At 39.1% G+C, this 13,130-nt stretch overlaps 1 protein-coding gene across 1 annotated transcript in view; it reads left to right on the top strand.

The window, feature by feature from the left end:
• The window catches only part of bt (projectin protein bent), a 247,652-nt gene that overhangs the window by 113,016 nt on the left and 121,506 nt on the right, over positions 1-13,130 (top strand). The window contains exons 24-28 of the mRNA XM_055075480.1: positions 120-356; positions 4,859-4,898; positions 6,750-6,843; positions 11,611-11,881; positions 12,537-12,676. Of these exons, the coding sequence (XP_054931455.1) occupies positions 120-356; positions 4,859-4,898; positions 6,750-6,843; positions 11,611-11,881; positions 12,537-12,676 (782 nt within the window). The remainder of the gene's footprint in view (positions 1-119; positions 357-4,858; positions 4,899-6,749; positions 6,844-11,610; positions 11,882-12,536; positions 12,677-13,130) is intronic.

The raw sequence follows: 13,130 nt of genomic DNA, 5'->3' as shown, positions 1-13,130 counted from the left end.
TATACCACCGCCTGCCACTTTTGACTTCGTCATTTACTGCATTGATACTATTTGAAAACCAGTCACTGCTTACATATTTACCTTATGTTTACCTCATGTGTGTTGCACGATCTTCGCAGGCGGTACTGCCTACCTGTCGGTTCAGGTGGAGGGCAACCCTGTGCCTCAATTTCGCTTCTACAAGGGTGTGGGCGAGGTGTATGAGGGGGGCCGCTACAAGGTGATCACGGATGGCGAGACGAACACTGTGTGCTTCTGCATCCGCAAGGCCAAGAGTATTGATGAGGGCAAATATAAGATAGTTGCCTACAACAAACATGGCGAGGACTCTGTCACCATGAGTCTGTTTGTGAGTGGTGAGTATTTGAGTTGCCTTTCTTTTTTTGATGCATGACCATTAGGAGTGGCAAAGTGGAAATAAGTGTGTGTGGGGGAAGAGCAGGATTGCACTATATATATAGTGCATTTGATGATGGTTTGCTCCAGACCACTGTCAGTTGCTGTTCGCTCCTTAAGGAGGCAGGATGTGTGTCGAGTGAGCTCCTTAACAACACTTTGCAATGTAGTGAACACAGTTTAAATTGTGTATACAGGACCTCAAAGTGATGCAATGTAATGTTAACGCATTTCTCTTGCATTACCATTAAATTGCTACTGAATTTCTTTTCCTTTTTCTTTTGTTTCCTTGCGTTCAGTGTAAATTGAAAAGCTGGGGCAAAGGCTGTACGAGGGCAGGCTGAAGTGCTTTTGGCACTCGGGTTAAACACAACACTTAGTTGTGCATACAAATCAATACATATTATACCACACAGAACATATGCTTGACACATAGCATAAACAAGGTTCAAACATATGAAAATAGTATACCACAATAAACCACCTAATAAAATATAAATAAGGAATCATACAAAATCTGTAAACTGAGCTTGTGGTAGGTTTTGAACATTGATTCCAGCTGCATTATAGGATTTGAGAAGTCAGTAACGTCTTGCAAATTCTTCAGTGAATTGTTGTGAAACACAGGATGTTCTTCTTATCCAGATTTTAGTACTCTGAATAGGTAAATGGATGATTTTCTAAACATTAAGTGTGTCATTTTGGCAGTTCGAGCTACATTACCAAACATGCCAATCCGTATGCCATACCTGTAGCAGCAGGGCAATCTATATGTATTGACATGCCTCTGAACAGAAGCCAGTCAACTTTGGTGTACATTAGAGTTGGCAGAAAGAAAATATTTTTTTTCCCAGATTTTTTTGCTAAACATGCCTTCAGTAAGCTACCGCATGATCCAACGTGACAGGGAACACTTAATAAGGCCTTTGTTTCTAAGCCAACGCAGTGAAGTGCTATGACAGCTAATCTTTAACGGGGAATTTATGTGAATGTTAACAAGGCTTGGAATCAAACTTGGAAGGGAAATCTTATGCTAATTCAGTGTTCCTGGCTATATTGAATTGTGTTGTAGTTGCAAATGGCAAGTTGTTTATTTATACTTTTCGTATAACCCAACAATCTTATATGTGCCTAACTGCAATTTAATTGTATGAAATATCTTGTGTATGTGTGCACGTACATTTACACGATAAACTCTGCACTCTTTACACGTGTTGCTACCCCTCAGACATTATATCTGTAACTGAACCACCAAGCGCCAACAAACCTAAACACATTTAAACTATACTGCCCTCATTTTGTTTCACTTCTGGTTAATCTAATACTCTGAAAGCTAGTGCACAATATGTGTAAGAAAAATTCAGGGAAAGGGGAACGTCTAGGTTGTTTAATATGGCACCAGCAGAGTGTCGTGCAGATGTTTCTAATATTCTTTTGATGTCCTTTCTCTAATTAATTATTTGATGAAAATATCTGAAATTAGTAAGTGTTTCTTAGGCACACTTTATGTGAAACATTTGATTCTCTATGTGCACCTTAGATATTTTTCTGGTTTTAGGTATGATTTCCACATTTGAAAATGCAAGAAAAACAACATTTGTAATTTGATATTATTGCTATCATCTACTGATTGCAGTTCTTAATGATAATGAGGCTGTGATGAATGTGCTAGAAATAGCAGCTAAAATTAACTGGCATGTGAATAGTTATAATTAACATACCAGCTAGATTATGACCAGTTATAACAAGTAAGTACTGCCTCACATGTCATAATATGTAGTGTGAAGGCTTTGATTTGCTTGACCAGCTGCAATATATTTACCTGTGTTCCTTACATCAACAGATATAGCTCATTATACATCCACCTGTTAAATATGGTTGTTTATTGCATTTATTTTATCATTTATGGAGCATTAATGTGGTCAAACAAATAAGCATAGTATCCTAAAAAAAAGCATATGCCCCGTAATTTTTCATCTTATAATCTTATATGATCATATGCGGCCCTATATAAAACCCATATGGTTCTTACTGCCATATGGTTCCACATGATCATATGAGATTCCATATAAAACCCACATGATTCAAAGTTATATGGATTATTAGACATAGAAATTATGTGACATATGACTTTTTAATATAGTTGCCCTGAAGTGGCAATTAGAGGGACCCAGCTCAGCACTCGTTGTGAAAGTTCAGTAAGCTTCTTTCGTGAATTTGTAGGTAGGTGGCCTTCTCTTGGCTGCTGACTGGTTGGCTCATAATTTCAGACTTTCTCAAAGTTAATAACAAAGCAATCAGAAGGCACTTTGCAAATGCAAAGTAACAACCATTTAACTCACAATTTTTCGACAATGAGTGCTGATTGCATGTAGAAGGCTACTTTTAAAAATTTTTTGCGCTGCTTTCAGGATATGTTTGACTTTATAATACTTTGAAATAACCTTTGCCACTTCATCTTCACAACACAGCGGCACAAAAGACTATACAAAAGACAATTCCAAAGATACAGCCACTCACAAACATTGCTGATGTTAAGCAGAAGTTCGGTGCCACACTGACACAGAAATCAGCAAGACGCAAAAGCAGTATCCTGATTCCTGCTTCTGGCAATCCATTGCAAGGCAAGTGGGTTGAGCGACACACATCAACCAAGCAGCCAAATGCATTTGGCTATAACACATCACACCTGAACCCATTGCATACAACTAATTCCTCATGACAACAATTAAACACCATCAAGTTGTGCCATTGTCTGCTGTGGTAACCCCAGCAACAAGTTCCCTATGATTTGACTTATTACTACTCGAAACCTGCATAAAGTATCCGCAAGCTCATGGGAAAAAAGTTTCTTGCAAGGAACCTTTTACTCTGAAAGAAACACTTTGTGAACTCACAAATGAGAGTATATCACTTCATCCTACCAAAAGCATTTCATGAAGGGGTCATGGGGGCACAAGGTGGCTGGGACACTTCAAACATACCTGCAGGAGTGGCTTATGCTATTTTGCTGCTGATCACAACATTGTGGGTTTGATTCCCAGCTGCTGAGGCCATATTTCAGTGAGCAATACACAATAACCAATACACAGTTCACAGTTGAATCAATCAGTACACAAGCAATAATGCTTGCATACTGAGTTAGTTGCATGTTAAAGAAACTGGCAGGCCAAATTACTCCAGAGCCCTTCACTATCACATTGTTCATATACCATGTCTTGCTTTGTAGTGATAAAATAAATAAATAAATAAATAAATAAATAAATAAATAAATAAATTGCCTACATCATTATTCTCTTCATTCACACTTTTGATCACATTTGCCCATACCAAGTGTATACATTTATTTACCAAATGTTCTCCTAATCTAACCATTCAACAATTCCTGCTAAAGCAAGTTTCCTGCACTAATTACAATTCCAATATTTCACACTTTTGTGAGTGGAATTTCTATTTACTGCAATGCTTGATGTGTACACTCTATGTAAATGGCTAAAAGATGGTTTACTAGAGCTTAGATAGTTTGCAGATAAGCTCAGATAATTTGTATGGTCCACACAAAAATGCACACACTGTACAATTTATACAAAAATTTACATACTATTGGCTCCTTCTGTTCGGCACTGAGAGGTGCGCTCAATTTGGCTCCTTCTGTTCGGCACAGAGACGTGCTTGAGCGCACTTATTCTTGTCCTAATTGCATACTACGGTTAAGGCATTCTTATGGGATATAGCAGAAAATGTACATTATAAGTACGGAAGCTTGGCCGAGTTGGTATTCCATACCAATGAAGAATAACGCAACACGCAACGGACAAGAAAGAAGCATGACATACATGCAGACTAACAACCAAGGTTTACTGACAGAAACACGAATATATGTTGCGTGGCACACAAATGTGTAAAAAAAGATCTTGACTATATTTGATGTTTATAATTGACCATATGTGGGAAGGGTTTGGTGTATCACATTCCCTTGTCTTGTGGGAAGTGGTACATTGGCCAGGCCGGGGGGATGTTCAAATAACCATTTAATAGATCACAGAGCTTCACTGAAAAGGCAGTTTTCTTCTAATTTATCCCTACACTGTAAAGAATGCAGGCCGTTGCTGTCAGGTATGAAGGCGTTGTTGAGGCACCAAGATAAGACTGTGTGTGATATTGCTGAAGCATTCTTTATTCATAAGCTCGGTGACATGGGTGTTGCAAGGTCGTCTGTGATGCTACACAAGTTAGAGATTAATTACTTGAATGTTTATCTTGCAAGTGGTTGTAATGAACTTGTGCATGTATTATGTAGTAAATATTTGTGTTAGTTCACTAAATTGCACTTGTCAGTCTGTGATTGTGTTGTGCTTCTTTCTTGTCCATGGTGCATTGCACTATTGTTCATAAAAAATGATGCATGACGAATATTTACTTATACTGGTTCCCATGTAATATTTGCACTTATTTGTTTCAGATGAAAGTGGCATGGATTTCCGTGCAATGCTCAAACACAGGTGGGATTTTTTTCATTCTATAACATTTTCCATTACAGCAAAGTGTGAAGCAGTGGCACTTGTTCAAGTGTCATGTTCTGATTAACTCATTCACTGTAGCAGCTTTCTTCAATGTCCCAATTTGTTTGCATCATGACCCAATAGTGGGTCACATGCCTCCATTATCCTCTTTATCTACTTTAACCTCTTTCTTGGGCATCTTCCCTTATAGCTTCTCCATGCCTCATCACATTTGTCTATGCTTCATTTAAATCACAAATTCGCTGATTGCACTGATGATTCAAACAAAACTCATAATAGACCATGCCCTGCTGTGTCTGCGTATTCCAGACCGTCCTTTTTCTTGCACTGTTTCTTTTTCCCTGTGTTTCAGTAACCTAACTGCTGGCCAACATCATTACACTTTTTCTCGTACAGGCCACTGTGCTTTTATTGCTTCAGCATGTTCCTGTTAGTAATTCTAGGAATAAACACATTATGCATTGAGATTGTGTCTGCTGTGATCAACATTAGTTTTGTGACTTCCTCTGCATATAACGAAGCTATTATATCTGCCTTTCTGATCCTTGTGACAAATTTGCAGGCATTGTGCAGTGCAGTCTGGCATGACAGGGATGCTGTGTACAGCCTCTAATTACTATATTTTCAACCGTATAAATAATGTAACTTTTCTTGTGGGGTTTCCAGCATAAAGATGTGCCTCACCCTATGTGTCTGACGCCGCCGTGCAAACTTAATGTGAGATTTCATTCCTAATGCACGAGGCTCGACCACCAAACATTTGACAAACGAAAGAAACCCATCCATAGGCAATGTGAAATTGGCCTTTTTCTTATTTGCAACTGCACTTCTCTCTACATTGCACTTTTGACCAACTCATGTCGACTAAAATTGTTTTTCAAACAAAGCAGAGTTAGAAGCTGTGCATGCTGACATTTTGCTATTCTATGGGATATTATTATGGGAGCCATATCAACAGTCCTCATAAATACTCCTACTTTCCCACATAGCTGCCAATTTAAAAATTGGCTATGCTACCAGTAGCTTGAATAAGGATTAGTAAGCTATATTATTGTGATTGATGTAGAAGCACCATTTTACATTGAGCATAAAGAAAGAAGGCATTGTTTTTCACCATCTGCACAGTGTGTTCCTTGTGTGGCACTGCTTTTATGCAACTGTATAGTGAAAAAGCTAGCTTAACAATTTTACGACAAGGAGTGGCGAGGGTCTCAATCTTATCATTGAATTGTAATCATTGCAAGCCTCGTGATAGAGTTAATAGCAGAGTCAATGAATGGATTGAGTAAACAGCTTATATGCAACCATTGCACAATCGCTCGCATTTGCAAAATCTGTTCTTCTGAGTGCTCACTTGTGGTTGCTGTCCAGTGTGTCAGGTAACATCACATAACAATGTATTTCTTCAAGTTAGTGGAAATTTGGGCTTGTTGGTTCATGATCTTCGGGTTGTATAGTTTGTGCTTAGGGTTGTATTGGCCGTATAGTTTGCACTTTGTGTGCCGTCTTGTCCTTCTTTTTGAGGTCATTCCCTCTGCGCCATACAACCCAAAGTATTTCTTCAACTCTTGAGAACTCAGTATAATCCCTTTGACCATGTTCATGGTCATGTTATATACATGCAAATATAGTGCTCTTCATGTGTGACTTCAAAGCTCCCTTGTCAGTGTCGGGTATGTAGTTTTCCTGTTGTACACATCCTTAAGTTCACTGCAGAGGAACACAGTTTTACCTCGCTGAAGCAACACAGCTGTTTCTTGTCATATTAAAGCAGACTGTGCACTGTCTAGTGCTCTTAGTTATTGCTTGCGGCTGCTTGTGTATGCGCAGGCAATATGCCAAATGGGGTATGGGCAAAGGTGACCCAGACTGGCAACTCAAGCAACGAGAAGAGGAGAAAGAGCAAATTGGCCTTCGCAAGCCGGTAAAACATCACTTGCATGATTTTTTGGTGGTACTGTACTGTTGCAGACTTGCTGTGTTCTCAGCATTTAAAGTCTTTCAAGCAGAATTTTCATCTATAACCTTGCTCAATAGCTCCGCATGTAGAGCGTTTGATTCAACGGTTTAGCACTTTGCCCGCACATGTTATCAGCATGCTTAAAGCATGGTGTAGAAATTGCAGTGAATCTGAGACCTAATGTGCGGCATAGATACTTGATTGAACTTGCCTCTTAAGTATGCTGTCTTAGTATTAAAACTTCACTGATGTAATAAATTTCAATGTATATGTATAAAGATTTAGTTATGGTGCCCTTGCAATCCTATTTTAAAATGAAAAGGAATATATGTCAAGTATGATATGACATGTACTGCCATTTGAATGCTGACCCTCTTTTGCTTTCTCTATAGCCAAGACTTCTTTTTTTCTCAGTGGCAGACTCTCTGTTTCCGTCAAATTCTGCCTTGTTTGTTGCACCAAATTGCATCATTATTGTACTGATCTTGTGCCATGCAAGCAATTAGTCTTTATTTTATTCAATAATTTGTCCTGCAACATAAAACGGATGCTGCATCTTGTAGCATAGATATGAAAGAAGTTGTGGGTGTCTCAGTGACAATTATAAAACATTTCTGGCATCCTCTGTTTGTTTTGTTTTTGACTTTTGGGAGTACCAATTTTGCATATCTTGGCTTTTTTTTTTGTGCATGTGTGTGTAGACCTTTTTATACCACTCTGGATGTTTTTCCTGCATGAACTTTTTTTATTTTGCAGTGAAATAACCACTTTGTTTTTTACATCCATGTGTGGATATATATATATATATATATATATATATATATATATATATATATATATATATATATATATATATATATATATATATATATATATATATATATATATATATATATATATATATATATATATATATATACATATATTGCCTTTACATGCATATTGAGAACTGTCCAGAGCCTCTCAAAGTTGATTTTGTATCTTTGTTTGTGACATCACTTTGTCACATGATGCACTCCTTGCATATCCATCATTGCACGGTCCATTGCCTTTTTTGTTTCCTTGTCTTGACATTGCTGCTGGTATTTTCCAATTTTCCAGTGGCCGTGGGACTTGTTTTTCGGCTCAGGCTGTGGTTCCTGTTTTTCCATTTTGTTTGCCACATTTTTGCTGGCTGGATTTTTCAGGCTGTGTCCCAGGGTCTAGCTTCATTTTTCTCCACACTGCCTCACGTTTAAGCTAGGCTTTCCGACTTGGAGTTATGACCTTCCTAGGTAGAGTTCAGCTGAGATTACATTCCTCACTTTTACACATGCCTAATAATTGTCACCCTTGGTGATGTCACAGTAACTGACACCATTGCTGGGATCCCCTGCTCCTCCACAGGAGGACGAGCTGATGATTCCTCATTCTACGCTTCGCCGGCGATCACTGGCAGAGATTATCCCTGATTGGCCAGTTCTTCACAAGGTTCCAAAGGAGAGGATGGAGGTTGGATATGCCTGGCAATCTAGCAGGCACACTTGCCAGCTTCTCATCTTTGAACCGTTTCCTCTAGCACATTGCTTCTTTCTCGTCGACACTTTTGCTCTTCCACTACGTCATTTCAATTTTATTTGCTTCCATCTCAGGCCTTTCCTCTATATGCTCTCTTTCCTCTCTCATCCTCTTTGTGCTTACTGTCTTCTCAGTCTCTTCTTGGTTATGTTGAGTTATCCTCCAATACTTCATTTGTCGACTCTTAGAAACGGCATACTGCACGCTTCCTGCTTGCAATTTAGAGACAACTTTTTGTCACCCCTTCTTTCTTTCTTTTTCTTTCATACACTTTGCATTCATGCCATTCTTCATTTCATAATGCTTTGTGATATTGCTAGCCTAATTTCTCTTGACCTTCAACATCTAGTAGTAGTGACTGCTTTAAAGCTGACTCCTTCTTCCACACTGAAGCCTAATTGCTGCTGAACGTGTCATTTTTTTCTTGTTTTATAATTGGTTTATGTTTGATCATCATCAAAGTTACTTAAAATAGGTCTGGATCTATGGATTAAGCATTGTCAGTCTCAAGATGTTGGCATTGCACTTAATCTCAGCAGTATTCTTGCTTACTTTTTCTTGGCACTAATGGCGGACAATGGTTTCTGTCTCTTGTGTACTACTATACATGTTTGTATATGGTTTTTGTTTACATGTCTATGTGGTGCGCCACAGTACTTGTTCTGTCCTTGTTGTGTTGTGTCTGTCATTCTTTTTCTTCTGCCATATATGTTACACTTAGTCATAAACCAAATAATTACCAGAAGCTGCTGCAAAATTATCCGGTTTTTCGCCAACTCGCCCAAGTCTCCCTTCTAGTTATCTCTTGAAATTTTAGCAATGTAGCCTTATGTCTTATGTTAAGCAAGGTTCAGTACCTTTTGCTCTATATCACTGAACTGTTCATAGGGCTAGGTGCTGATAGTTTATATTACATTTTTTACACTATTTTGCCTAATTTATATAAAGAAGGTGCAGTCATTATGGACTCTACTGATATCAGGTCAGGCTGTTAGTCACGAGATTTGGATGTGTGCTGTCAGTGATGCAGAAAAGTTTTTTTTTATTATTGAATCTCATGCAGCCATGGTAGTACAGATCTTATTTTATTTAGCAAGCATTGTAATTGAGCTTATAAAGGCTGAGATATGAGCCATCCATCTTTTTGTCACTTATCTATGTCACGTCCCATTGTGCTGTGTGTGTGTTTTCGTCTTACCCTGTCTTTGTGCACCTCACATGTGTTCTCACGTGTGTGTGTTCTCACGTGTTTTGTCTCCTTCGTTGTTCTGCAACGTCACCTCAGACGTTGGACCTGCACCCTCCTTGGGAAAGCAGGCGTCAGTCGCTTGCAGACATCATTCCCGACTGGCCAACGCTGCAGAGAGTGCGTCGAGGCAGCGAGGTTGGCCTCTCGAATGACATGCTTGCCTTGTAGCGTCTTCTTAGTGTTTGGACTCTTCCTTTCGCAGCGCTTGCAAAGATGCTGGCAGGATGCTGTCTCACTCTAGCTTGTGATTATCTCTCCACATCTTCTTTCTTGCCCAATTTCTTTTTCAGATATTTGCTTTCGATGACTAAACTCCAAGTAATTCTGTTGCTTCATCATTCTCTTTTCGTGGCTTAACTGTGTTTTTGTGCAGTGTCCTTCTGTCTTACGTTATATGTGTCCTTGCTGGCTCTTTGTTGCATAATACTCAATGCATGGTAAAAGGCAGTGCATGATTTTGTTTTCTGGATTTGCCTAAAGCTAGATCGAAATGTTTACAAATAAACAGTATGCTCAAGTCACTGTGGGACCAGGCTTACCAGTCAGGTTACATTCTGTTCTCTGAGTTTTCAACTAACTACAAAAGTTTTTCGAACATGGAAGTTAAAAATAAATGAAATAAATTGAATTTCTCTTCACCTTTCTCCATGGCCTGAGACAGAGACATATAATGTTGTAAATACACAAAGAAGTACAATGCGGTATATTCTTAAAGGGAATACTCTGGTGTGCGGCTCTTACTTTGCTGGCACTCCAAGTGCTGGTTGAAGCTATGCGAATGCACTGCTCAGTTGTCTATAAAAGTGCCGGTGCCACCAACCATGAATCGTCTGCTGCAAAGCCCGACAATTGTATATTTGCCAGGGGTAAAACTCGCATGTGCTCTGCGCTCATGTGTTCCTCTTAAAAGTGGGCTGCATTTACATAGGGCACCCTAAAGCTCTAAATATATGCACTTAGTTTTAGTTGGTGGCATTGTGTTATGTATACTTTGCAGTCACTGGTACATTGCATTGTATGAAACATCATTGCAAACTGAAGACTAACATGCATGGAAAACGAGGGTTTAATGCGAAGTTTTTTTCTAGAACAACCAACTGTGAGAGCTATGCTATAAGTAAGAGAGCTATGCTATTGCTTGCTGTAAAGCTGGAAAATATTGTCAAGTTGTGGCATCTAGTTTGTAATTTGTTGATGTTACTTTATTGTGCCTGGTCAGCTGCCTGTCACATGTTTTTCCCTTAATTCCTTTTTTCTTGCTTTTTTGGAATTTCGCATGCACTTGTTGCATGATGTGTAGTTCGTTGGACAAATTTGTCTGTGCTTGAATGCTTGTTGCATGCGATTGCTTTTATGAAACACATTCATACTGTTCATGCTGCACAGCATTTGTTTCATTCACTCACTCCCGAATTAGAGCAGATTACTACGTGCCTCGACTGTTATGTCACCCAAATAGCTGAACGGATTTAGAGACAGTGCATCATGTTAATAAAGTGACACGTTTGATGGTAACATATTTGTCATGACGGAAGCACTGAAGGTAAACATTAGGAAGGCATGTAGAGCAAACACTGGTGCCTAAACGGATACTTTAATGGGAAAACATTGTTAGAGCAGTATTAAAAAAAAGCATTAAACATGGTCCACAGATCACAATTTACTGCTTTAATTAGTTGTACCTTGCAGTAGTAGCCTGAAAGATATTGACCAGTCAATTGTCATTTGCCCTAACCATGAAAGATTGTAACTAAATTTCAGTTTTCTGACTTCCTTTGCAAAACATGGTAAAATTTTAAAAATCAGAAAATAGGTAATGAGTAGGTGTCACTTTCAACTGTTGCTTGGCTACGTGTGATCAGATTTCTTGTCCAGTAGCATTCACCAAAAGTGTATGGCTCTTGTGCACTGTTTGTCCCCCGCAGAAACCAGACGCATTCCTCCAGCCACTGGAGAATGTGCATGTTAAGGAAGGCCGGGACAAGCTAGCCCGTTTCCAGGCCGTGTTTTCAAAGAGTGGTGTGAAGGGCAAGTGGTTCCGCAACCGCCAGGAAATCTTCATGGGCAAGAAGTACCACATGACGAGCCAGGGAGACCTGCACGTCCTCGAGGTCATGAACCCAACAGTGGAAGATGGAGGACGATACACCCTCACCTGCCTTGACACTAGCTGCCAGGCACTGCTGGAAGTGGATGGTGTGTATGGCCACACGTTGCTCCTTGACTTTTTGCTTGCGTTTGTTTTCATGAGATTATCGCTGTTATCAAGTTTTCGCTCAGCACAAGACACGGCTACTGTATCCAAAATTTCTTGAATGTTGTCACCTAATCTTCAGTGAAAAATTCAGGCGTGCCTCACCAGATTGTGCATGTGTCATGAATAGTGTTGGATATTCCCGAATGTACGCAAACACCAGTGATTAATATTGAATATACGGTGAGACATGTATGAATAGCATACACTGCTGCAATTTATTTGAACAGAAAGAGAAAGCTACCATTTGTCAGAGAATGAATTACGAGTTTTGTACTATAATACAGGTAGCACAACAGAACATGCTTTTTTTCTTACCACCTAATGTTCTTCCACTATCTTAAATGTTAAAACATCTCTACATGAGGTTGTACATTCAAACATGTTTTTCTCGTTTTGCAGTTTCAGGTGGACTTGGTCCTTGCCTGTCTACAACTGCTGTGCAGTTATCTAATCACATTTACAATATATTTTACATACAATCTATTAGAAAATTGTATGAATTGTCCATGTATGAACGATATCTGACATTCAAGCATTCAGCGTTTCGCTTCATAATTATACTAATGACCTTTTGTGCTTGTGGCTCTTGTTCAGATCCAGACCCTGTGTACAAATTTGTGAAGAAGCTGCCTTCAAAGTCGCAGCAGTATACCACCAAGGAACTGGTGCTTGAATGTACCACCAACAGCCACAAGGCCCCCGTGCAGTGGCTCAAGGATGACAAGAAGATAGCTGTGAGTACAACACCTTCTGTTCTTGCTCAACAGTTCTTGCAAAGTGAGCTATTGTGAATATATTAAAGCTGTTAATATGAACCCCTTCTATGCAACGGACAAGCTGGATTTGTTCTCACTCAACACCTTTTGTCATAATACCTTTTGTTGTCACTCAACAGTACTTGCAAAGTGTGCTATTGTGAATATATTAAAGCTGTTAATATGAACCCCTTCCATGCAACGGACAAGCTGGATTTGTTCTCACTCAACACCTTTTGTCATAATACCTTTTGTTCTCGCTCAACAGTTCTTGCAAAGTGTGCTATTGTGAATATATTAAAGCTGTTAATATGAACCCCTTCCATGCAATGGACAAGCTGGATTTGTTCTCACTCAACACCTTTTGTCATAATACCTTTTGTTCTCACTCAACAGTTCTTGCAAAGTGTGCTATTGTGAATATATTAAAGCT

This window comes from Dermacentor andersoni, chromosome 11 (genome assembly GCF_023375885.2).
Source record: "Dermacentor andersoni chromosome 11, qqDerAnde1_hic_scaffold, whole genome shotgun sequence".
Lineage (NCBI taxonomy): Eukaryota > Metazoa > Arthropoda > Arachnida > Ixodida > Ixodidae > Dermacentor > Dermacentor andersoni.
This window is presented reverse-complemented; position numbering and strand designations above follow the sequence as displayed.